The following is a 22027-nucleotide window of genomic DNA, read 5'->3' on the forward strand; positions in this document are numbered from 1 at the left end:
CTCGAACCTGGCCCTGCAGGATATGGTATGCAGATCTAGTACAGATGTCCTCATCTCCTCCATGGATTTTCCCTCTGAGACAAGACCTGTTGTCTCAAGGTCCTCTTTTCCATCAGGATCTCAAATCTCTAAATTTAACAGCGTGGAGGTTAAATGCCTAGTTTTGAGACATAGCGGTTTCTCAGATTCGGTCATTGAAACTTTGATGCCGACCAGAAATCCTGTAACACAAAAGTTTTATCAAAAGTTTTGAAAGGCTTATTTTAAGTGAGGCTCTTCCAACAGGTTCTATTGGTATTCCTTTAGGATTCCTAGAATCCTTCAGTTTTTACAGGATGGCCTTGACATGGGATTGTCAAATTTCTGCATTATTTGCTCTTTTTCATAGGAATTTGAAGTTTGTCCAGGAGTTAGTTCGAATAAGGCCAGTTGTAAAACCTATTTCTCCACCCTGGAATTTGAATCTAGTTATTTCTGTATTACAAGGTCCTCCTTTTGAACCAATGCATTCCATTGACATCAAGCTGTTGTCTTGGAAATAACTTTTCCTATTAGCAATCTCTTCAGCAAGGAGAGATTGAGTTGTTAGCGTTGCCTTGCAATTCTCTATTTTGAATTATTGACAATGATAAGGCTGGACTTCGTACCAAATATGATTTCCTTCTTAAGGTAGTTTCTATGAAAAATATCAATCAAGAAATTGTTGTTCCTTCATTATATCCATATCCTGCTAACTCTAAGGAGTGACTGTTACATAATCTTTATGTAGTCAGGGCTTCAAAGTTCTCCAAGGTACTAAAGATTTCAGACAAACTTCTAGTTTGTTTGTTCACTACTCTAGGACTCGTAAAGGGCAAAAAGCTACTAAGGTAGCGTTGACTTATTTGCTTAAACAAGTGATTCAAAAGGCTTATTTGGTGGTGGGAATGTCGCCTCCTAAGCATATCACCGCTCATTCATTCAAGAGCAGATTCACCATTGTGGGCTTTTAAAAATGATGCATCATGGTCTTCTCTGCATACGTTTTTCAAATGTTATCGCTTTGATGTTTTTGCTTCTTTGTAAGCAGCTTTTGGCAGGAAAGTCCTTCAGGCCACTGTGTTGGCTAAATAGAAACTGCCAGAAAAATTGTCTCACCCTTTCCTTAACATAGACTATCTGCTTGGGTATTAATCCCATATGTTATGGAGGACTGTGGACCATCATCATTTTACGAAATAAAATAAAATTTATGCTTACCTGATGATAAATTATTTTCTTTCGGAATGATGATGGTCCATAGGCCCCACCCATTTAAATTTTTGGTCGATAGTTCTAATGACAACTCTGCAGACCCTGCTTTGTCTTTCCTAACTTTATGTTTCCTATTCTCTACTTGAATATACGTTAAACTAAGAGAGAGCCGAGAGGGATTTTAAGCTCTGGTATGGGTTCTTGACCTCCTCCTAGTGGCAGGAAATATATCCCATATATTATGGTGGACTGTGGACCATCATCAAGCTAAAAGAAAATAATTTGAGGTAAGCATAAATTTTGTTTTTTATATCACCATATATACATTTTTGGATACAAATTCATACTTGTGTACTTTTCACTAAACTTTGAAGATGTTTTGGGACTTCACAATATTGATACACACCTTTATCCGCATTCCTGATCTTTGGACTTTCTTGTTGGACTTTTTTATTGGCCAAATACCTAATATGGCTACATTTAGTCACCAATAAGCAAGTTCTACCCAGGCGCTAAGCCAAAAATGGGCTGGCTTCTAAGCTTATATTCCAGCTTTTCAAATAAAGATACCAAGAAAACAACATAAAATTGATAATAGGAGTAAATTAGAAACTTTCTAAAAATGTCATGCTCCTATCTGAATCATGAACGAAAAACTTTGGTTTTCATACCCCTTAATACTCCAGTTTGAATTGGAGTTGCGCTTTGTTTTTAAAATTATAATACTAGTATTTTATGTACTTATTTTGGAGTGGGTGAGCTATACAATATATGGTTTTGGCTCTGCTGCAAAGTGTCCCTGGTAATTTTTTTTCAAATGTTGGTAGCTATGCTTTGTGACGGCCTAAATCCTGAGGCATGCAGAAATAGCGTGGTCTTACTGCTGCTGCTGGCAAGAACCACAGTCTTAAAGCCCTGGAAGCACCTTCTGACGGCCAAGGTACAGGGTATGCAAAAGGGGTTATCTAAACTGGCCTAAAATTTGATTTATGCTGTTAAAATAGTGTCTAGGTGGCAACCCTTAATGGAACATGTTTCTGACTGTCCTTTGTAAAGTAATCTGTATCCATCAGACAGTTTTTTATAGAAATATATACAAGTATTTCATAATGATGAAAATGGACCAAATGTCATGTAAACTATAATTATCATTTTTTTTTATAAAGTTTTAAATAGTGAATTAAATTCAAGAAAAAAATGGACAATAAATAACATGTATTTAAAACAAAATTTAAAGTTGCCATTATACATAAAGATTTATGTACTGTTGGATATAACTCACTTTAGTTGTTAGCGTTCTGCCCTTCGCAGTGTATTTCTCAGAAGTAGTGTCAGAGCTTAAACAGTTGACACTAAAACTGATTTAGCAACACCTAGTGGTTTTAGTGAAAACCGATTCATAATTGTACCTTGTGAAATAAAAATTGACTCACACAGACCAATAGTTCACAAGATATGTTGGATGTAAATTTATTTTTATTTTTTCACAATTATAGTCTGGACTACAGCTGTGGCTCCAAATTAATAATGTATTTCATACAAGCAAGTAGTGATTCCCTACAATATTCGGTTCTCCCTAGCAAGTCTTAGAGCATTTTCTTGTTACACTAATGCCTGCAAATACCTTTGTCTTTAACCCCTGCAAAGGGGTTAAACACATAGTTAAAGTCACTGTGATATGATAAACAAATATAAAGGATATATCTCTGAATAATTCCAAATGAAGTCTAAATAGAATCTAATATGTGAGAAGGGGGAGGAGAAAGAGAACAAACAGTAATGAAGATTGTTTCAAAAACAAATACCGTGCAAAAAAAATCTATATCACTCACTTCGGAAAGAGCAAAGATCTGCTCTATTTAGAACGCCTATTATAGAATCCTCTAAAAAATAAACAGAACATTTTAACGTTGCTATTTGGAGACAAAGGGGCCGATTTATGTAGCTGCGAATGCAGCTGTTTCCACGTGAGCCTTTAGGTTCACCAAAAAACATAATTTAAGAAGCAGCGGTCTTAAGACCGCTGCTCGTTAACTCGTCCACCACCTCTGAGGCGGCAGACAGCAGTCATCCCGATCTGATCCGATCTGGGTTGATTGACACCCACTGCTAGTTGCCGCAAATCTGCAGGGGGAGGCATTGCAAAAGCATATTACAAGGAATGCTTGTGCAATGATAAATGCTGGCAGCTTACGCTGTCGGCATTTATTGATGTGGGGCGGACATGATCCGCTATAGTGGATCATGTCCGCCCGCACATTGATAAATCGGCCCCAATATCTTCGGTGTCTCTTAAAATTCCTCTGGTCTCATCCATTAATAGTGAATAAGGTGAAATTAGATTTAATCATATCAAAAAATCTTACCTCAATAAAGTTTAGGAATATAGTAACCTCATTATTATTATTTTTTCTATTTTCATTCTTTTTATTTGCTCCTGAAGCAGAGTGTGTATATCTTTACATATGCTATATCCTGTATATATTTATCAATCATGGTTTCCTTTCATTTTTATACCTGAAATGTATCTTTCTAGAATTTAGATTTACCTTTTGTTACACATACGTTATACATTTATTTTGATTGAGCAGCAAATTTAAAATCACTTTTATGTCACTAAATGTTATCAATTTCTTTATTAAAGGGACATTAAAGTATTCACATTTTTTATGTATTTTTTACAGGGATTATTAAAGGGACACTGAACCCAAAATTTTTCTTTCATTATTCAGATAGAGCATGACATTTTAAGCAACTTTCTAATTTACTCACATTATCACATTTTCTTTATTCTCTTGGTATCTTTATTTGAAATGCAAGAATGTAAGTTTAGATGCCGGCCCATTTTTGGTGAACAACCTTGGTTGTCCTTGCTGATTGGTGGATAAATTCATCCACCAATAATAAAGAGCTGTCCAGAGTCCTGAACCAAGAAAAAAAGCTTAGATGCCTTCTTTTTCAAATAAAGATAGCAAGAGAACACAAAAAATGATTATTGGAGTCAATTAGAAAGTTGCTTAAAATTGCATGCTCTATCTGAATCACGAAAGAAAAAAATTGGGTTCAGTGTCCCTTTAATATTTATGAACAATTTTGATTGTTTATGGTACCTTTAAAGTGAAAGTGTTCAGACAATGGGTACAGTATAACATTTTTGATATTGTAACAATTGTTAAACAATAACATAACTTTTTATATTAAAAAAAAAGGTAAAACAATGTTATGCTACAAAATGAATAAAACAGATGTGTAACAAAAACTCTTTGGTAATAAAGAGGTTAAAAACTTTTCTCCTGCACTATATTAAGAATCATATTCTCCTTGTTCTTCAAAAATCTAGTAAAGTGATTCTCAAATCCTGTCCTCTGGTGTAATCACATTTTGAGGGTCATATCAGTTACTTTGCACAAAGCTTGCATTGCAAATTTATGTTGCACTGTCTGACCCTCCTATGTTTAAAGGAACATGAAACCCTAAATCTTCCTCTTGTCAATCAGAGAGAGCATTCCATACCATTTAAAATAAAAAAACTTTCCAATTTACTTCTATTATTCAATTTGTTTAGTTCTCATGGTATTCTTTGTTGAAAAGATACCTAGATAGGTAGCTTGCACATGTCTAGAGCACGATGTGCCATTTCAACAAAGGATTCCAAAAGAACAAAGAAAATGTGATAATAGAAGTATATTGGAACGTTGTTTAATCCCTTAACTGTGTGTGAGGATGTGATAAGTATGGCTGACAACCATGTGTTCTCATCTGGCTGGGGTAGCTTTTAGAGCTCATCGCAACTCCCCCTGATCTTACCCCCAAATCATTGGTGTTCCAGTGGACCAGCATTGCCAGGGAAATCCGGGAATGCCTGTGATGTCACTACCCCCATGGGTGGTAATGTCACAGAGCCCCAGAAACCAGGAAGTGTAAGGCAGCTCCGTAGGACTTAAAGGGATAATAGACCCTATTTTTTTTTCTTTCATGGTCCAGATAGATAGAGCATGCAATTTTAAGCAACTTTCTAATTTACTTCTATTATCAAATTTTCTTCGTTCTCTTGGTATCTTTATTTGAAAAGCAGGAATGTAAGCTTAAGAGACGGCCCATTTTTGGTTCAGACCTTGGGTGGCACTTGATGATTGGTGGCTACATTTAGCCACCAATCAGCAAGCGCTACCCAGGTGCTAAACCAAAAATGGGTCAGTTCCCTTATCTTACATTCATGTTTTTCAAATAAAGATACCAAGAGAACGAAGAAAAACTGATAATATGAGTAAAATAGATAGTTGCTTAAAATTGCACATTCTATCTGAATCATAAAATAAAAAATATTGGGTTTCATATCCCAATAAATTTGGGGGTAAGTGTTTCAACCCCTTCAATCTCTGCTCCCTTAAAGGGACATAAAACCCAAATGTTTTATTTAATGATTCAGATAGAGCATGTCATTTTAAATAACTTTACAATTTACTTCTGTTATCTAATTTGCTTCATTCTCTTGATATTCTTTGTTGAAAAGAATACCTAAATACGCTCAGTTGCTGCTGATTGATGATTGGCTTACCTATGTGCATTGCTAGCTATTCAACAAAGGATATCTAAAGAATGAAGCAAATTAGATATTAGAAGTAAATTGGAATGTTGTTTAAAAATGTATTTTCTATCTGAATCATGAAAGAAAAATGTTGGGTTTCATGTCCCTTTAAGTCCTAGAAGCTCCCAAGACTTACCATTTGAAAGACAATTACTTTCTCTTTCAAATGATGGGTATAATAGTAAAGTACACACTTCTCCACATTGTTTGCAGACCTGGGGGTCTCTAGGCACTTATAACAGGTCTAGAGACCCCTATGACCCCTTGTTTTAACATCCAGAAAACTCCTCTTTAAACTAAAACCCCTATACATGTTTTTTATAGCTAGATGCTCACTGTGCTAATAGTGATCACCTGGCGTGTATAAATATGCATTTACTTGAGTAGTGGCTACAGGCATATCAAAATTATATACATATACCCAAAGTTTTTTTTATATAACTCCTTTTTGCAACAGAGTTTAGGGGGAAACACACACACTATTTTTTTTTAAATTAAAATTTACATTTTAGGCCAGATTACGAATGGAGCGCTAAGAGTTACATGCGAGCACTAAGGAGTTTATCGCGGGTGTTTGCATGTGTCAGGTTTTTTGCTCGTATTACAAAGAGTAAATAAACGCGATCACTTGAGCACAGTTAAAGTTAACGTGTGTTGAGTTTGCACCTCCTCAGAGCTCTGGTTAACTGTTTCACAAAACAAATCAAAAATACATTACAACGTACAGTTACACTCATAGTAACACTATCTAATAAAAATTATTACAAAAACAATATTGCACACAAAAGTTATGAGGGCTCAAAGATATGAGGTCTCAGGTATAAGAAAAAAAGGCAGGCAAAGGACTTCAACATAGGGATACATGCATATACATGTCTAAATATGTGTATGTATATATATGTCTTTATATGTGTACATATGTATTTATATGTGTCTATATGTATTTACAGACATATATACACATATTAACACATAAATACATATGTATACATTTATATAAGTGCATTGCAGCCCTTTGCAGTTAAGTAGATGAAAACATGTAAAAGCATATTTCTGCAATATTCATATTTTGTTATAGTGTGTGTTTACTGTACATATTTCACATTTCAATGTTCTGCACATAGCAGAATCTGTTCTATGCATTTATAAATAGATATTCCTATATATATCTGTATATATCTATACCTATATATAATCATGTGTATATATAAGTTTAAATATATATTTGTGCAACAAACATTTATATATATATATATATATATATATATATATATATATATATATATATATATATATATATATATATATATATATATATATATACTGTAGAAAATGAATCTTCCCTTCTGGGTCAGCCACCTGGGTGCAGCATTGTAGTAGAAGTGCTTAAAGGGACAGTCAACACCAGAATTTTTGTTGTTTAAAAAGATAGATAATCCCTTTATTACCCATTCCCCAGTTTTGCATAACCAACACTGTTATATTAATACACTTTTTACTGCTTTGACTATCTTGTATCTAAGCATCTTCTGACCGCCCCTAATCACATGACTTTTAGTTATTATCTATTGACTTGCAGTTTAGCCAATTAGTGCAGTGTCTGCCACAACTCACGGGCGTGATCACAATGCTATCTATATGGTTTACCTGAACTACTCTCCCCTGCTGTGAAAAGCAAATACAAAAGCATGTGATTAGAGGCGGCCTTCAAGGCCTTAGAAATTATCATATGAGCCTTTCTAGGTTTGCTCTCAACTAGAATACCAAGAGAACAAAGCAAAATTTTTGATAAAAGTAAATTGGAAAGTTGTTTAAAATTACATGCCCTATTTGAAAAATAAAAGGTTTTTTTGGCCTTGACTGTCCCTTTAAACACAAACATACCTCCCTCCTTTCTTCAAAAAAGCACCAAATATTGCAGTGGAAAGCATCAATGCGTTCCAACACTACGGTGAACCGGAAGTAGCGTCTGAGGTCACTTCAGGTTTAATCGTTACCAGTAAATAATGTACATACAAAATTTTGAATTACACTGCACACTTGTGCATAAAAATTGCTAAGTGATATATCACACATGTAAGTGCTTGCAGAAATTAATCATACATACAACCCTTTAAGCTGTTTTCAAAAAACGAGTTACCATTTTAACCAACCAAACATATAAATATCGTACTCATAAATGTGGCCTGAGTAACGATTTTTAAATATACTATCTACATCTCATAATGTGTTTCAATATCTTCAGTGTATACATATACCTGGTGACATAATTAATGTGACAGATATCCTAACTTATATCTTAAAGTGATATTGCATCATACATATTCATGAAGAGTAATAATAACAATAAAACTAAAATCATATTAAAAATAAAATTCAAAGATGGATAGTTGACTCTGCATATCCAAGTATGCCAGTCAATTCAGTTTTACATATGGGATGGAGCCCACCCCATATTGACTCAATACGTAATGCCTTAATTGCTCAGTCCAGCAAGAACAGCAAGCCATCTCAGAACCATTGTGGGTCACTGGTATATAATAGACCCTAGGTGTGTACCTCCCAGATCCCAACAACTGTGGCTATCTCTGATCAAAGAGTGACTACTCCACACAATACCCTAAGATCCCTGTACTTTACACTATCCCAAAGATCCATAAGACCCTGCATAAACCTCTGAGGCGTCCAATTGTGTCTGTGGTGGATTCGCTTTCACAGCCTGTGGCACGATATATTGACTTCCTCCTCCAACCTATAGTAAAACAAATGTGTTCCTTTCTACTTGAAACTAATCAGCTGATCAGATTATTAAGTGATGTAAGGATTCAAGAGGATGACATTCTTTTTACCTTGGACGTCAACAGTCTTTACACCATCATTCCTCATGGTGTGGGACTGTTGGCTGTCAAAAAGCATCTTTTATTAGATGCACGATATGAGGGACCTCCGGTTGAGTACTTGCTATCGCTTATTGATTTCTGTCTCCATCAGAATTACTTTCACTTTGAAGATGATTTTTACCTGCAAACAGCAGGAACGGCAATGGGGTCAAATATGGCCCCAGCTTATGCCAATATTTTCATGTCTGATTTTGAAGACAGATTTGTCTGGATGGGCGAGATGTCATCTCTGATATTCTATTGCAGATACATAGCTGACATCTTCCTCATCTGGCGGGGGGCCTGGGCAATTTACAGATGTGGTTTGAAAACCTCAACAAGACAGACACAACTGTACTTTTAAGATGACATATGATATAATACATATTAATTTTCTAGACCTAAATATTTTAGGGATGGAGACAGGATAGGTACTACACTCTTCAAAAAATCTACAGACCGCAACTCAGTCTTAAGGGCAGATAGTAGCCATCCACCCACTTTATTGAGAGGGATTATAAAATCCCAATAGGTCAGGACGATCCGTAATAATACTAACCATGCTGTAGGGGTTTCCCAGTTGAAAGAAATGGGTGATAAGTTCCTCCAGAGGGGATATAAACAGAGGATCATTGATCCAGTACTGGACATTGTCTAAACATACACTCAAGAAGAAGGAGGATAAGGATGCTAAAAGAATGATTATGGCCACAACATTCGTTCCAAGTACGGCCAATACTGGTAAAATCCTAAGGAAACATTGGCCTATCCTGGCTTTGGATCCCAAACTCAGATTCACTAAGCAGTACACACTGATGGTGGGCTTCAGAAGGAGTACGAACCTCCGGGACCTGTTGGTCAAGACGGATCCAAAATAGTGTTATCAAGATCAGACAAGGGTTAGTGTAAAGGGCAGCTACAGATGCACAGGTTGTGTAACTTGTAATGGGCTGATATCCACCAAGAGATTTTATCACCCCCACACAAACAAAGTATATACCATCCGACATTCAATAACATGTACCACCACGCATGTGGTCTACCTGCTGGTCTGCCCCTGCTTGAAATTCTATGTGGGCAAGATGAAGGGCACACTCAGGGAATGAATGGCCAATCATATGCTAGCCATAAGACAGGCCTTGGCGAAAGGTCATTCCGACCAACTGGTAGCACGTCACTGTGCTGAAAACAGACACTCTGTGTCTTCTATGAGATATACCTTGATTGGCCATGTTCCAAAATTGGATATCGGTGGCGACCGGGACAAACTCCTGCTGATCACGGAAGCGAAATGGATGTATTTTTTGTGAACTATTTTCTTGGGAGAGTTAAATTCAGTACCAGATTTCAAGTGGCTGACATAATCTGTTGCATACCAGGGGTGCGATATGAGTAGGGTGGAGCTAACTGACATGGGTGTGTTGCTGGCTTTTGGGGAATCTAACACATATAACATGACTTGGGGAGGCACTGCTTTGGCAGAGGAGATCTGCTAGCAGGGCACCTTGATGGCCCACTTATTCTGCTTTAATATTAGTCACTCTTTGATCAGAGATAGCCACAGTTGTTGGGATCTGGGAGGTACACACCTAGGGTCTATTATATACCAGTGACCCACAATGGTTCTGAGATGGCTTGCTGGACTGAGCAATTAAGGCATTACGTATTGAGTCAATATGGGGTGGGCTCCATCCCATATGTAAAACTGAATTGACTGGCATACTTGAATATGCAGTCAACTATCCATCTTTGAATTTTGTTTTTAATATGATTTTAGTTTTATTGTTATTATTACTCTTCATAAATATGTATGATGCAATATCACTTTAAGATATAAGTTAGGATATCTGTCACTTTAATTATGTCACCAGGTATATGTATACACTGAAGAGGGTGTAATTTTTAAGCCTGCATGAAGGGGCTTATTAACAGCAATAGTGTTTAGGATAAGTAATACAAGATATTGAAACACATTATGGGATGTAGATAGTATATTTAAAAATCGTTACTCAGGCCACATTTTTGAGTACGATAGTTATGTTTGGTTGGTTACCATGGTAACCCGTTTTTTGAAAACAGCTTAAAGGGTTGTATGTATGATTAATTTCTGCAAGCACTTACATGTGTGATATATCACTTTTTATAGCAATTTTTATACACAAGTGTGCAGTGCAATTCAAAATTTTGTATATACATTATTTACTGGTAACAATGAAACCAGAAGTGACCTCAGAGGCTTCTTCCGGTTCACCGTAGTGTTGGAACGCGTTATTTGGCGCTTTTTTGAAGAAAGGAGGGAGGTATGCTTGTGTTTAAGCACTTATTATCACACTATATATTGTGATGTATTTGTATATTCTGCACTTTTGATCTGAGGAAAGATCTAATTATGATCTGAAACGTCATCTAATAAATTTGACACTGAGTTGTGAAAATCCTGTGAGTGCATCATTTCTGCTTCTACTATATATATATATATATATATATATATATATATATATATATATATATATATATATATATATATATATATGAATAAATAGGACATATTCTATCTGAAGAACATTGGAATGTGAAATATTCATATTTTCATGTCGAGTTTGCATGCGAGTAGGGTGTTTTTTTGCTCCATTGACTCCTATGGGGGAATAGGTTATCGCGTGCGTGCTATTCCAAGTTCAGCTTTTTACACAAGTCTCGATAGCGCATGAGCGAAAACACTTTGCTTTCAACTCATAATAAGAGCGCAACCCGACGAGCACAAAAAGCTTACTTCTAGTGGAGTTAACGCTCGAGCAGGAGAGTTAAATAGCGCTCCTTTTTGCACTCTGGTCCTTTGTTGTATATAAAATAAGGGTATAGTGTGAATCTGCTGTTGAAAAAATAGAAACAAAAAAAATATATAATATGGGTGGGTTTCTCACGGAAAAATTACCTATGTGAGCAGCATCTAAAAACTCCAAAATAGCTCAGCATGTGGGTAACTCAGCAGTTAAAGGGTTAAAAGTATATTCTCTATCTGAATCTTAAAAAAAAATTGGGTTTCATTTCCCTTTAAGTCTCTGTATCTGTAAATATTGCCCAGGGGACTGGTTTTATGCATTCACGGATCTACAATATTTCCATCTGGTAGTCTTCTCATTTTTCCCTTTCTTCTCTCTTTGATTTTAGTTCCTTTGTCCCTGTCCCGTACCTTTGTTGTCAGCAGAACAGAATCGCTAGCTGGTTCTCCAGGTAATTCAGCATGTTTTCTTTTTCATCCAAAGTCTAAACTTTTTTTTCTTTTGACCACAGAATAAGGAATCTCGTCCAGATAAATAATGGATATGAATGTATGCAAAAGTAAGAAATTTGATCTGTAGATGATGTTAAGAAACAAATCAAAAAAGCACATCAAACAGCCTTTTTTGCAGTTTAATAAAAAAAATATATGTAAGAAAATCTAATAGAACTGTCAAGGTATAATTTATAATTTAGTTAAACAATGTAGTATTGAAGTGAGTAAGGCCAGTAGGATGCTTGGTTATACTGGTAGAGGTATTTGCAGCAGAAATAGTAAGATTCTTATGCCACTTTATAGATCATTACTTAGGCTTCATCTTGAGTATTGAGTACAGTTCTGGAGGACATATCTCTAGAAGGATGGAAACAAACTGGAATCTGTGCAAAGGAAGGCTACCAAAATGGTACATGGTCTAAAAAAATAAAACGTACCAGGCAGAGGTCAAATCCTACAAAAAAAAAAAGTGTGGGGACTCACCAAGACCTCCACCTCCCTCACAATTAATATTGTTTTACACACAAACACACACACTGTATTTATATGTATATAATCTATACAGTCTGGTTAATGAATGCAAATTAAAACCAATGAAAGGCTGAATGGTTGCCTTTGGGCCTGAGGATGGACACCTATGGTTAAATTTTTACATGGCAGAGGTGACATTTTTATTTGTAGTTTAGGATTCAACTAATACTGAATACTGAGAAGCCAGACACACACTTTTTAAAACAGATGAAGGTGCATTTGTATATAGATGATGTTGAATAATTCAAAAAGATAAGAGCCGTAGTAAAATTTTAGGAGATGTTACTTCCTGGCTTTCAGGATGTGTAAGGCTCTTTAATGTAAACATCTGATATCATGATCTTGATAAGGTTTGTGTGTGCAGTAAGAAACAATGATAATGTGATTTAAATTTTGGTCACAAGGCGCCTAAGGGGCTGATTTATCAAGCTCTGTACGGAGCTGTATGCAGCTGCTTCGAAACAGGAGTTAACAAGCAGCTGTCTTAAGACCGCTGCTCCTTAACTCGTCCGCCACCTCTGAGGCGGCAGACAGCAATCCGCCCGATCGTATATGATCGGGTTAATTGACACCCCCTGCTAGCGGTCGATTGGCCACAAATCAGCAGGTGGCGGCATTGCACAAGTATTTTACAAGAAATTTATCGTTGTGCAGCGGACATGATCCGCTACAGCAGATCATGTCCGTACGCACATTGATAATTCGGCCCCTATGTGTCATTTTCATTTACCATTAACACGTATACCAAGTAAATGTGAAGCAAGTAACACTGGCAGATAAAGAAGGAGGCAAGAGGGCACAGTAACACGGAAAGCAAAACAGGTCACCTTGCACTTTGGGATGAAACTATTAAAGTTGAATCTGCAGCAAATACATTATCTTGCACAGGTCATTGATAGACATACAGACACCAACATAGATAAACAGACAACACATACTATTGATGTTTAAAATAAAGTCATTGGGCTTATCCTACTGTCAAGATGTTTTACAAACACCTTTAATTGCAAGGACTATTTTCCTTTGTGTGTACACATGTATTTCCCTTTCTGTTCTCTGTCCAAGGGAAACGTAGTTCCACCTGCAAAAATAGTGAAGGAACTCCGTTCCATTGCGTTCCCAGTGTACTTGACCCCTGTTACCAGGAGAGGCTCATTAACCTTAATATGCATATCTTAGAAGAGAGAAAGGAAAGAGGTGATATGATAGAAACTTTCAAGTATATTAAAGGACAAAGCTGAGGTTGTGAGTATTTTACCTAAAACAAAAATTCAAGAACAAGGGGTCATGATCTTAAGCTGAAGGGTAGTATATTCAAGGGTAATTTTGCAGAAGCACTTTTTTACAGAAAAGGTGATTGATTCATGGAATAAACTTCCACAAGAGGTGGTAATGACAAACACTATGAGGGAGTTTAAGAATGCCTGGGATAAACATAAGGCTATCCTACGAACTAGATTAGTTTATACTTGGGGGAGTTTAAGAATGCCTGGGATAAACATAAGGCTATCCTACGAACTAGATTAGTTTATACTTTTAGGGGGTGTCAATCAACCCGATCGTACTCGATCGGGTTGAATTCCGGCAATTCCTGTCCGCCTGCTCAGAGCAGGCGGACAGGGTTATGGATCAGCGGTCTTTGTGACCGCTGCTTCATAACTGCTGTTTCTGGCGAGTCCGAAGACTCACCAGAAACACGGGTCCACAAGCTCCTTACGGAGCTTGATAAATGGGCCCCCATGTGTTTAATGTCCCTTTTTTAAGTGACATTTTTTGATACTAAAAATTTTATTCAGATTATTTTATTAAGGTTTTTTCACGTTGGCGTGTACTCACTCACTTGTGGGATACTGTATGTGCATTCTTAATATCACAAGCTTTAGGCAAAAAAATTGATTACTGCTTGTATTACATGTTGCGGCAATCTGATTCCATAGTGTAAAGCTTTCTGTTACGTAACATGGTAGCATTTTTAATCTAATTCTACTCATTTTCTAATTCTACATTTCAACTTGGGTGTCCACTTTTTTTTTTCTTTTTATTAAAAGGGACACATTGGTAAAACAATTTTTAAACTTCTGGGAGGCAGCCATGATAGTTTGCAAAACTGGGTCCTGAGATATTTATCTACAAAGTAGTTATAGATCTCTGTGACATATTTGTATGAGACTTAACATAAATCACTGTAGTGTTAACAGTATTTTTTTGAGGAGAATGTGTGATTTGTCTTTCACAGCGGCACCCTCAGTACTCGGTAGATTTTTAGGCCCACTGCTAACTTACAGCTGACGTCCTCTTGTACTTACCCAGTGTGACAACCTCTGGGTCTTGCTGGGAATCACTAGTATACTGCTATAAAATATCATGATTATTTGTACATTTGCTTACTGAATATTGATATTTGCTGATGGCTTTCAAGATGAGGTCTATGAATATGGCTCAAATGGAGCTGAAACGCGTTAGACTGCACACTACTATCCTGTTTTACCATAACTTTTGATTCTGCTTTTAACATGATCATTTTTGAATAAAGGAATATTTTTTAACACTGTTACGTTGGGACAGTACCTCTTTTGTTCTGGCTTTCAAGAAGACCCTTATAGGATATACAATATAAGCAATTTGCTGAATACTTACATTTGGAGCTTGATGAAATCCTTCAGCTGTGACCATGCATGATGATGCTCTGCACACTAAGATGCTGTGGATCAGAGAGGAGCTAAGGGTCTGGTGATGTACCAGCCCAAGAGCTGAATCCTTATATGCTGTGTTGCCTTCAAAATGACTAGATCTTTTGGATGGTCAAGTCAGTTTGGTAATTAATGAGGTCAATGATAGACTACTCTGGTTTCTGGCGTTTCCTCCTGATATCTGGATGAAGGACATGCCAATTGCTCTTGAAATAATTATTTATTGAAGTTATCTTACTCTTTTCTTATGATTGACAGATTGAAATTACTCTATTAAATTTAAGCAGCTTGTTTTGCCTATCTGGCATAAGGTTTCTCACATTTTTATCTGGCTTCTGGTACATAGTTGGAGTGACCCAGCATGCAATTAGCGGTGTTGAGTGGACTAAAGGCTTTTCTGGAAATTAAGCTGAGAAGCTGGCCCATTTTTGGTTCAGCACCTGGATAGCACTTGCTGATAGGATGGCTACATTTAGACACCAATTATCAAGCGCTACCCAGGTGCTGAACCAAAAAATGTACTGGCTTCTAAGCTTACATTCCAGCATTTTAAAATAAAGATAGCAAGAGAACGAAGAAAAATTGGTAATAGGAGTAAATTAGAAAGTTGCTTAAAATTTCCTGCTCTATCTTAATCATGAAAGTTTAATTTCGACTATACTTTCCCTTTAATGAACAATCATCATATGATTTGTGGTCACTTTAACCTTTATACTGTGTCACATACTAATATATTATGTTTTCTATTAGTTGCAGGACTCACTATACCCATTACTAATGTATGATGATTTTAAACACTGTTAGACAGAATTTTTGTACACTAAGACATTACTTTCAACTCTTTGGTATTTGTGCAAATTAATCTTAAAGGGACATGAAACCCAATTTTTTTCTTTCATGTTAAACAACATCCCAATTTATTTACTATCTAATTTGCTTCATTCGTTTAGTATCCTTTGTTGAAAAGCATTCCTAGGCATTCTCAGGAGCAGCAATGCACTACTAGGTGCTTATTGCTGGCTACACATATATGCCTCTTGGCATCGGCTCACTTGATGTGTTCAGCTAGCTTCAAGTAGAGCATTGCTGAACCTTCAACAAAGGATCTTAAGAAAATAAAGCAAAATTTGATAATAGAAGTAGAGTTGTTTAAAATTGTAGGCTCTATCTGAATAATGAAAGAGAAAATTTGGGTTTCACATCCTTTAACCCCTTAGTGACCACAGCACTTTTCCATTTTCTGACCATTTGGGACCAAGGCTATTTTTACATTTCTGCTGTGTTTGTGTTTAGCTGTAATTTTCCTCTTACTCGTTTACTGAACCCACACATATTATATACCGTTTTTCTCGCCATTGAATGGACTTTCTAAAGATAACATTATTTTCATCATATCTTATAATTTACTATAAACTTTTTTTATAAAATATCATGAAAAAATGGAAAAAAACACACTTTTTCTAACTTTGACCCCCAAAATCTGTTACACATCTACAACCACCAAAAAACACCCATGCTAAATAGTTTCTAAATTTTGTCCTGAGTTTAGAAATACCCAATGTTTACATGTTCTTTGCTTTTTTGTAGGTTATAGGGCAATAAATACAAGTAGCACTTTGCTATTTCAAAACCACTTTTTTTCAAAATTAGCGATAGTTACATTGGAGCACTGATAGCTTTCAGGAATCCCTGAATATCCCTTGACATGTATATATTTTGTTTTAGTAGACAACCCAAAGTATTGATCTAGGCCCATTTTGGTATATGTCATGCCACCATTTCACCGCCAAATGCGATCAAATAAAAAAAATTGTTCACTTTTTCACAAACTTTTTCACAAACGTTAGGCTTCTAACTGAAATTATTTACAAACAACTTGTGCAATTATGGCACAAATGGTTGTAAATGCTTCTCTGGGATCCCCTTTGTTCAGAAATAGCAGACATTTATGGCTGTGGCATTACTTTTTGGTAATTAGAAGGCCGCTAATGCTGCTGCGCACCACACTTCTATGATGCCAAGCAGTGAAGGGGTTAATTAGGTAGCTTGTAGGGATCATGTAGGGTTAATTTTAGCTTTAGTGTAGTGTAGTAGACAACCCAAAGTATTGATCTAGGCCCATTTTGATATATTTCATGCCACCATTTCACCGCCAAATTCGATCAAATAAAAATAATCGTTAACTTTTTCACTAACTTTGGGTTTCTCACTGAAATTATTTACAAACAGCTTGTGCAATTATTGTACAAATGGTTGTAAATGCTTCTCTGGGATCCCCTTTGTTCAGAAATAGCAGACATATATGGCTTTGGCATTGCTTTTTAGTAATTAGAAGGCCGCTAAATGCCGCTGCGCACCACACTTGTAATATGCCCAGCAGTGATGGGGTTAATTAGGTAGCTTGTAGGGAGCTTGAAGGGTTAATTTTAGCTTTAGTGTAGCGATCAGCCTCCCACCTGACACATCCCACCCCATGATCCCTCTCAAACAGCTCTCATCCCTCCCCCACCCCACAATTGTCCCCGTCATCTTAAGTACTGGCAGAAAGTCTGCCAGTATTAAAATAAAAGGCTTTTTTTCATTTTTTCTTTCATTTTAAAAAAAATAAAATATATATTCTGCTGTGTATAATGTCTTCTTAGCCCCCAACCTCATTGATCCCCCCCAAAGAGCTCTCTAACCCTCCCCCCACTAACTATTCCCCACCATTTTGGGTACTGGCAGCTGTCTGCCAGTACCCACTTTGCACTTAACCCCTTAACGTCATACAGGGTACGTCTTACACAAACTGGTCTTAAAAGACCAGCGACGTACCCTGTACGACCTAGGTGTTTAAAGTCGCTGGAAGCGATCCTGATCGCTTCCAGCCGCTTTCAAGGTATTGCCGTGATGCCTCGATATTGAGACATCATGGCAATACCTTTTCTGGCACACCGATGCAGAGAGGGCCACTCTGATGGTGCTGATCGTTGGTGGGTGGGAGCAGCTGCAGGGAGGAGGGTGGGCGGCCCATCGCTGAGAATCTTCTGCCGGATTAGTCCCCGGTGGTGCGGGAGCGCGCATGGGCGTGAGGCTGCGTGCGCGCGCATGTGTACGCGCCGGCGATCTAAACCGTCTGGTTGTGGTGGGAGCGGGTGATGGGGGTTTCATTTTTATTTATAAAAGGGATCTGGGAGAGGGGGAGGGGGGTATTGAGGGGGGGCCAGCTACACTACAGAAAAATAAAAAAAATATATAAAAAAAAAATGCACAAAAGTTTGAAAAGTGGGTACTGGCAGACAGCTGCCAGTACCCAAAATGGCACCAAATAGTGAGAGGGGGAAGATTAGAGAGCTGTGGGGGGGGGGGGGCTCAGGGAGGTTGGGTGCTATGGAGGGATCCTACACAGCAGCATATATAAATATGCTAAAAAAAAATATAAAAGATAGCTTTTTTTTTTTTTTTTTTTTTTTTTTAAATACTGGCAGACTTTCTGCCAATACTTAAGATGGCGGGGACAATTGTGGGGTGGGGGAGGGAAGAGAGCTGTTTGGGAGGGATCAGGGGGTGGGATGTGTCAGGTGGGAGGCTGATCTCAACACTAAAGCTAAAATTAACCCTGCAAGCTACCTAATTAACCCCTTCACTGCTAGCCATAATACTGTGTGATGCGCAGCGGCATTTAGCGACCTTGTAATTACCAAAAAGCAACGCCAAAGCCATATATGTCTGCTATTTCTGAACAAAGGGGATCCCAGAGAAGCATTTACAACCATGTGTGCCATAATTGCACAAGCTGTTTGTAAATAATTTCAGTGAGAAACCTAAAATTGTGAAAAATTTTACGATTTTTTAAATTTGATCGCATTTGGCGTTGAAATGGTGGCATGAAATATACCAAGATGGGCCTAGATAAATACTTGGGGTTGTCTACTACACTAAAGCTAAAATTAACCCTAGAAGCTCCCTACATGCTCCCTAATTAACCCTTCACTGCTGGGCATAATACACGTGTGGTGCGCAGTGGTATTTAGCAGCCTTCTAATTACCAATAAGCAACGCCAAAGCCATATATGTCTGCTATTTCTGAACAAAAGGGATCCCAGAGAAGCATTTACAACCATGTGTGCCATAATTGCACAAGTTGTTTGTAAATAATTTTAGTGACAAACCTAAAGTTTGTGAAAAAGTTTTTTTTTTATTTGATCGCATTTGGCGGTGAAATGGTGGCATGAAATATACCAAAATGGGCCTAGATCAATACTTTGGGATGTCTTCTAAAAAAAAAATATATACACCTCAAGGGATATTCAAGAATTTCCTGAAAGATATCAGTGTTCCAATATAACTAGCGCTAATTTAGAAAAAAAGTGGTTTGGAAATAGCAAAGTGCTACTTGTACTTATTGCCCTATAACTTGCAAAAAAAAAAAGCAAAGAACATGTAAACATTGGGTATTTCTAAACTCAGGATAAAATTTAGAAACTATTTAGCATGGATGTATTTTGGTGGTTGTAGATGTGTAACAGATTTTGGGGGTCAAAGTTAGAAAAAGTGTGTTTTTTTCCACATATTTTATCATTTTTTTTTATAGTAAATTATAAGATATGATGAAAATAATGGTATCTTTAGAAAGTCCATTTAATGGCGAGAAAAACGTTATATAATATGTGTGGGTACAGTAAATGAGTAAGAAGAAAATTACAGCTAAACACAAACACTGCAGAAATGTAAAAATTGCCCTGGTCCTTAAGGGAAAGAAATTGAAAAATGGCCTTGTCCTTAAGGGGTTAAATGTGTGTTTTTTTTTTTTTTAAATAACCACTTTTTTCTGTAGTGTAGCTGCCCCCCCTGCATACCCTACCCCCTCCCCCTCCTATATCTATTTTTAGAAACTATTTCCCCCCTCCTTTCCCACCCTGTCCCACCACTTTGAACTTGTAAAGCTGGATTGCGCGCACGCGCCCGGCGATCTTTTCCGACTGCTGGCCGAAGATTGCCAGCGATGGGCCGCCCACCCGCCTCCCTGTAACTGCTCCCACCCACCAACAATCGGCACCATCGCTGGCCGATGCAGAGAGGGCCACAGAGTGGCCCTCTCTGCATCGGTGTGCCAAAAAAGGTATTGCAGTGATGCCTCAATATTGAGGCATCACTGCAATACCTTAGAATCTGCTGAAAGTGATCAGGATCGCTTCCAGAGCTTCAAACCCCAGAGGGCATGCCAGGAACGTCCTTGGTCATTAAGTGAACTCCAATGGAGGACGTGCCTTGCACGCCCTTGGTCGTTAAGGGGTTAAACTCTCTGTAATAGCTCCAAAGCACATTGTTTTAGACTATCTTATGCAGCTTGTTTTAGTCTATGGGGCCGATTTATTAAGGGCCAAATGGCCCTGAATACAGCTGTTTCTGCGCGAGCCTTCAGGCTCGCTGGAAAAAGGAATTAAGAAGCAGTGGTCTTAAGATATCTGCTCCTTAACTCGTCCGTCACCTCTGAGGCTGTGGACAGCAATCCGCCCGATCATATACGATCGGGTTGATTGACATCCCCTGCTGAATCTGCAGGGGGCGCCATTGCACAAACAGTTCACTAGAACTGCTTGTGCAATGTTAAATGCAGACAGCATATGCTGTCTGCATTTAGCAATGCAGGGCGGACATGATTCACTATAGCGAATCATGTCTGCCCGGAGTATGTTAAATCTACCCCTATATGTGTGTTGTGTATTTTTTAGTATTGCCTTCTATTCTTTTGCTTGGCATTGAGAGGTTTCCTTTTTCCAACATACAGAACTTCCATATTAAGGCCAATGTGTTTAGACCGGTTCTGTTTCCATGTTTCTGTAATATATTAATACCAATGTATTGCAAAGATGTATTCGACTTATTGTCCAAACATTAATGAAGTGAATTGTCCAGTAGACTTGTGACTTCTTTAAAGGGACATAACACTGCAAAAGAGAATGCTCTAACATCTAATCTATGATGATTAGATTTAGAGTTGTGGCCACATACTCTGTTGTAAACTACTTTTACTCAAAGATTACTGATCATACAAATTCTGGCAGCTATCTGTTTAAATGAGTTTGTGCTCTGTATTTCATTAGAGGCGCATAGAAGGTCTATATTATCATAGGCCTTAGATCTAAATAACCTTTGTTGCTTTCACTTGTGTATAAAATTGAGAGGTAATTGTTATGCAATTTCCACAAGCCATGGAACAAAACAGCGCAATCAGACCCTAAATAAGCACGCTGTTTGGCACCTTTAAATGCAACACCTCAATGTCGAAAACAATAGTAACAATAATAAAAAATAAAAGTATTATTATTATTAAAAAGTGTATAATGACAGTACACACTTAACTTAGTTCCAATGTACCCAGTCCTGTAAGGTCTAATCAATACTGGTAGAGAAATGCAAGTCTGGGGAATCTCAAAATGTTGTTATAAATGATTCTGCTGTTTGCAGAGCAGCCAATTGTTCACAGGACTCCAACTGTGTTTGGTCCCAAAACGAAAAGCTGTACAAGAAAGGAAGAGAGAAAACACAGCGCATCCGCGATTCACAGTATCGTTTACTCACCAGACAAATGACACATAACACAAATACACTTACAAGATAAAAGTGTAAAGAAAGCACTTCGGCATAGAGCCAACTCGTGTAGACTGCTGTATACCTTGAGGGGATCCCAAAGACGCCGACCTGCAGCTCCTGGTTTCAACGTCCTCTCCACAGCTGTGTGCAAATCTTTACGCTGTTCAATAGTGTCCTAGCGTCTCCTGTAGATTCCTCCTCCCTACACGTTTCATCTGCTCACAGGCAGACTTTCTCAAGGGACATACAAGAC

The 22027-nt window shown here is 37.5% G+C and overlaps 1 protein-coding gene across 5 annotated transcripts in view; it reads left to right on the forward strand.

Annotated features, from left to right (window-relative positions):
• The window catches only part of CNNM2 (cyclin and CBS domain divalent metal cation transport mediator 2), a 406635-nt gene that overhangs the window by 316379 nt on the left and 68229 nt on the right, over positions 1 to 22027 (forward strand). For 4 of the 5 annotated variants that reach the window (XM_053692455.1, XM_053692457.1, XM_053692456.1 and 1 more), the window contains exon 6: positions 11872 to 11934. The exons of the other annotated variant lie outside the window; for it this stretch is intronic. In XM_053692455.1, the coding sequence (XP_053548430.1) occupies positions 11872 to 11934 (63 nt within the window). The remainder of the gene's footprint in view (positions 1 to 11871; positions 11935 to 22027) is intronic. 5 annotated transcript variants of the gene reach the window in all.

This window comes from Bombina bombina, chromosome 9, assembly GCF_027579735.1.
Source record: "Bombina bombina isolate aBomBom1 chromosome 9, aBomBom1.pri, whole genome shotgun sequence".
In the NCBI taxonomy this organism is placed as follows: Eukaryota; Metazoa; Chordata; class Amphibia; order Anura; family Bombinatoridae; genus Bombina; species Bombina bombina.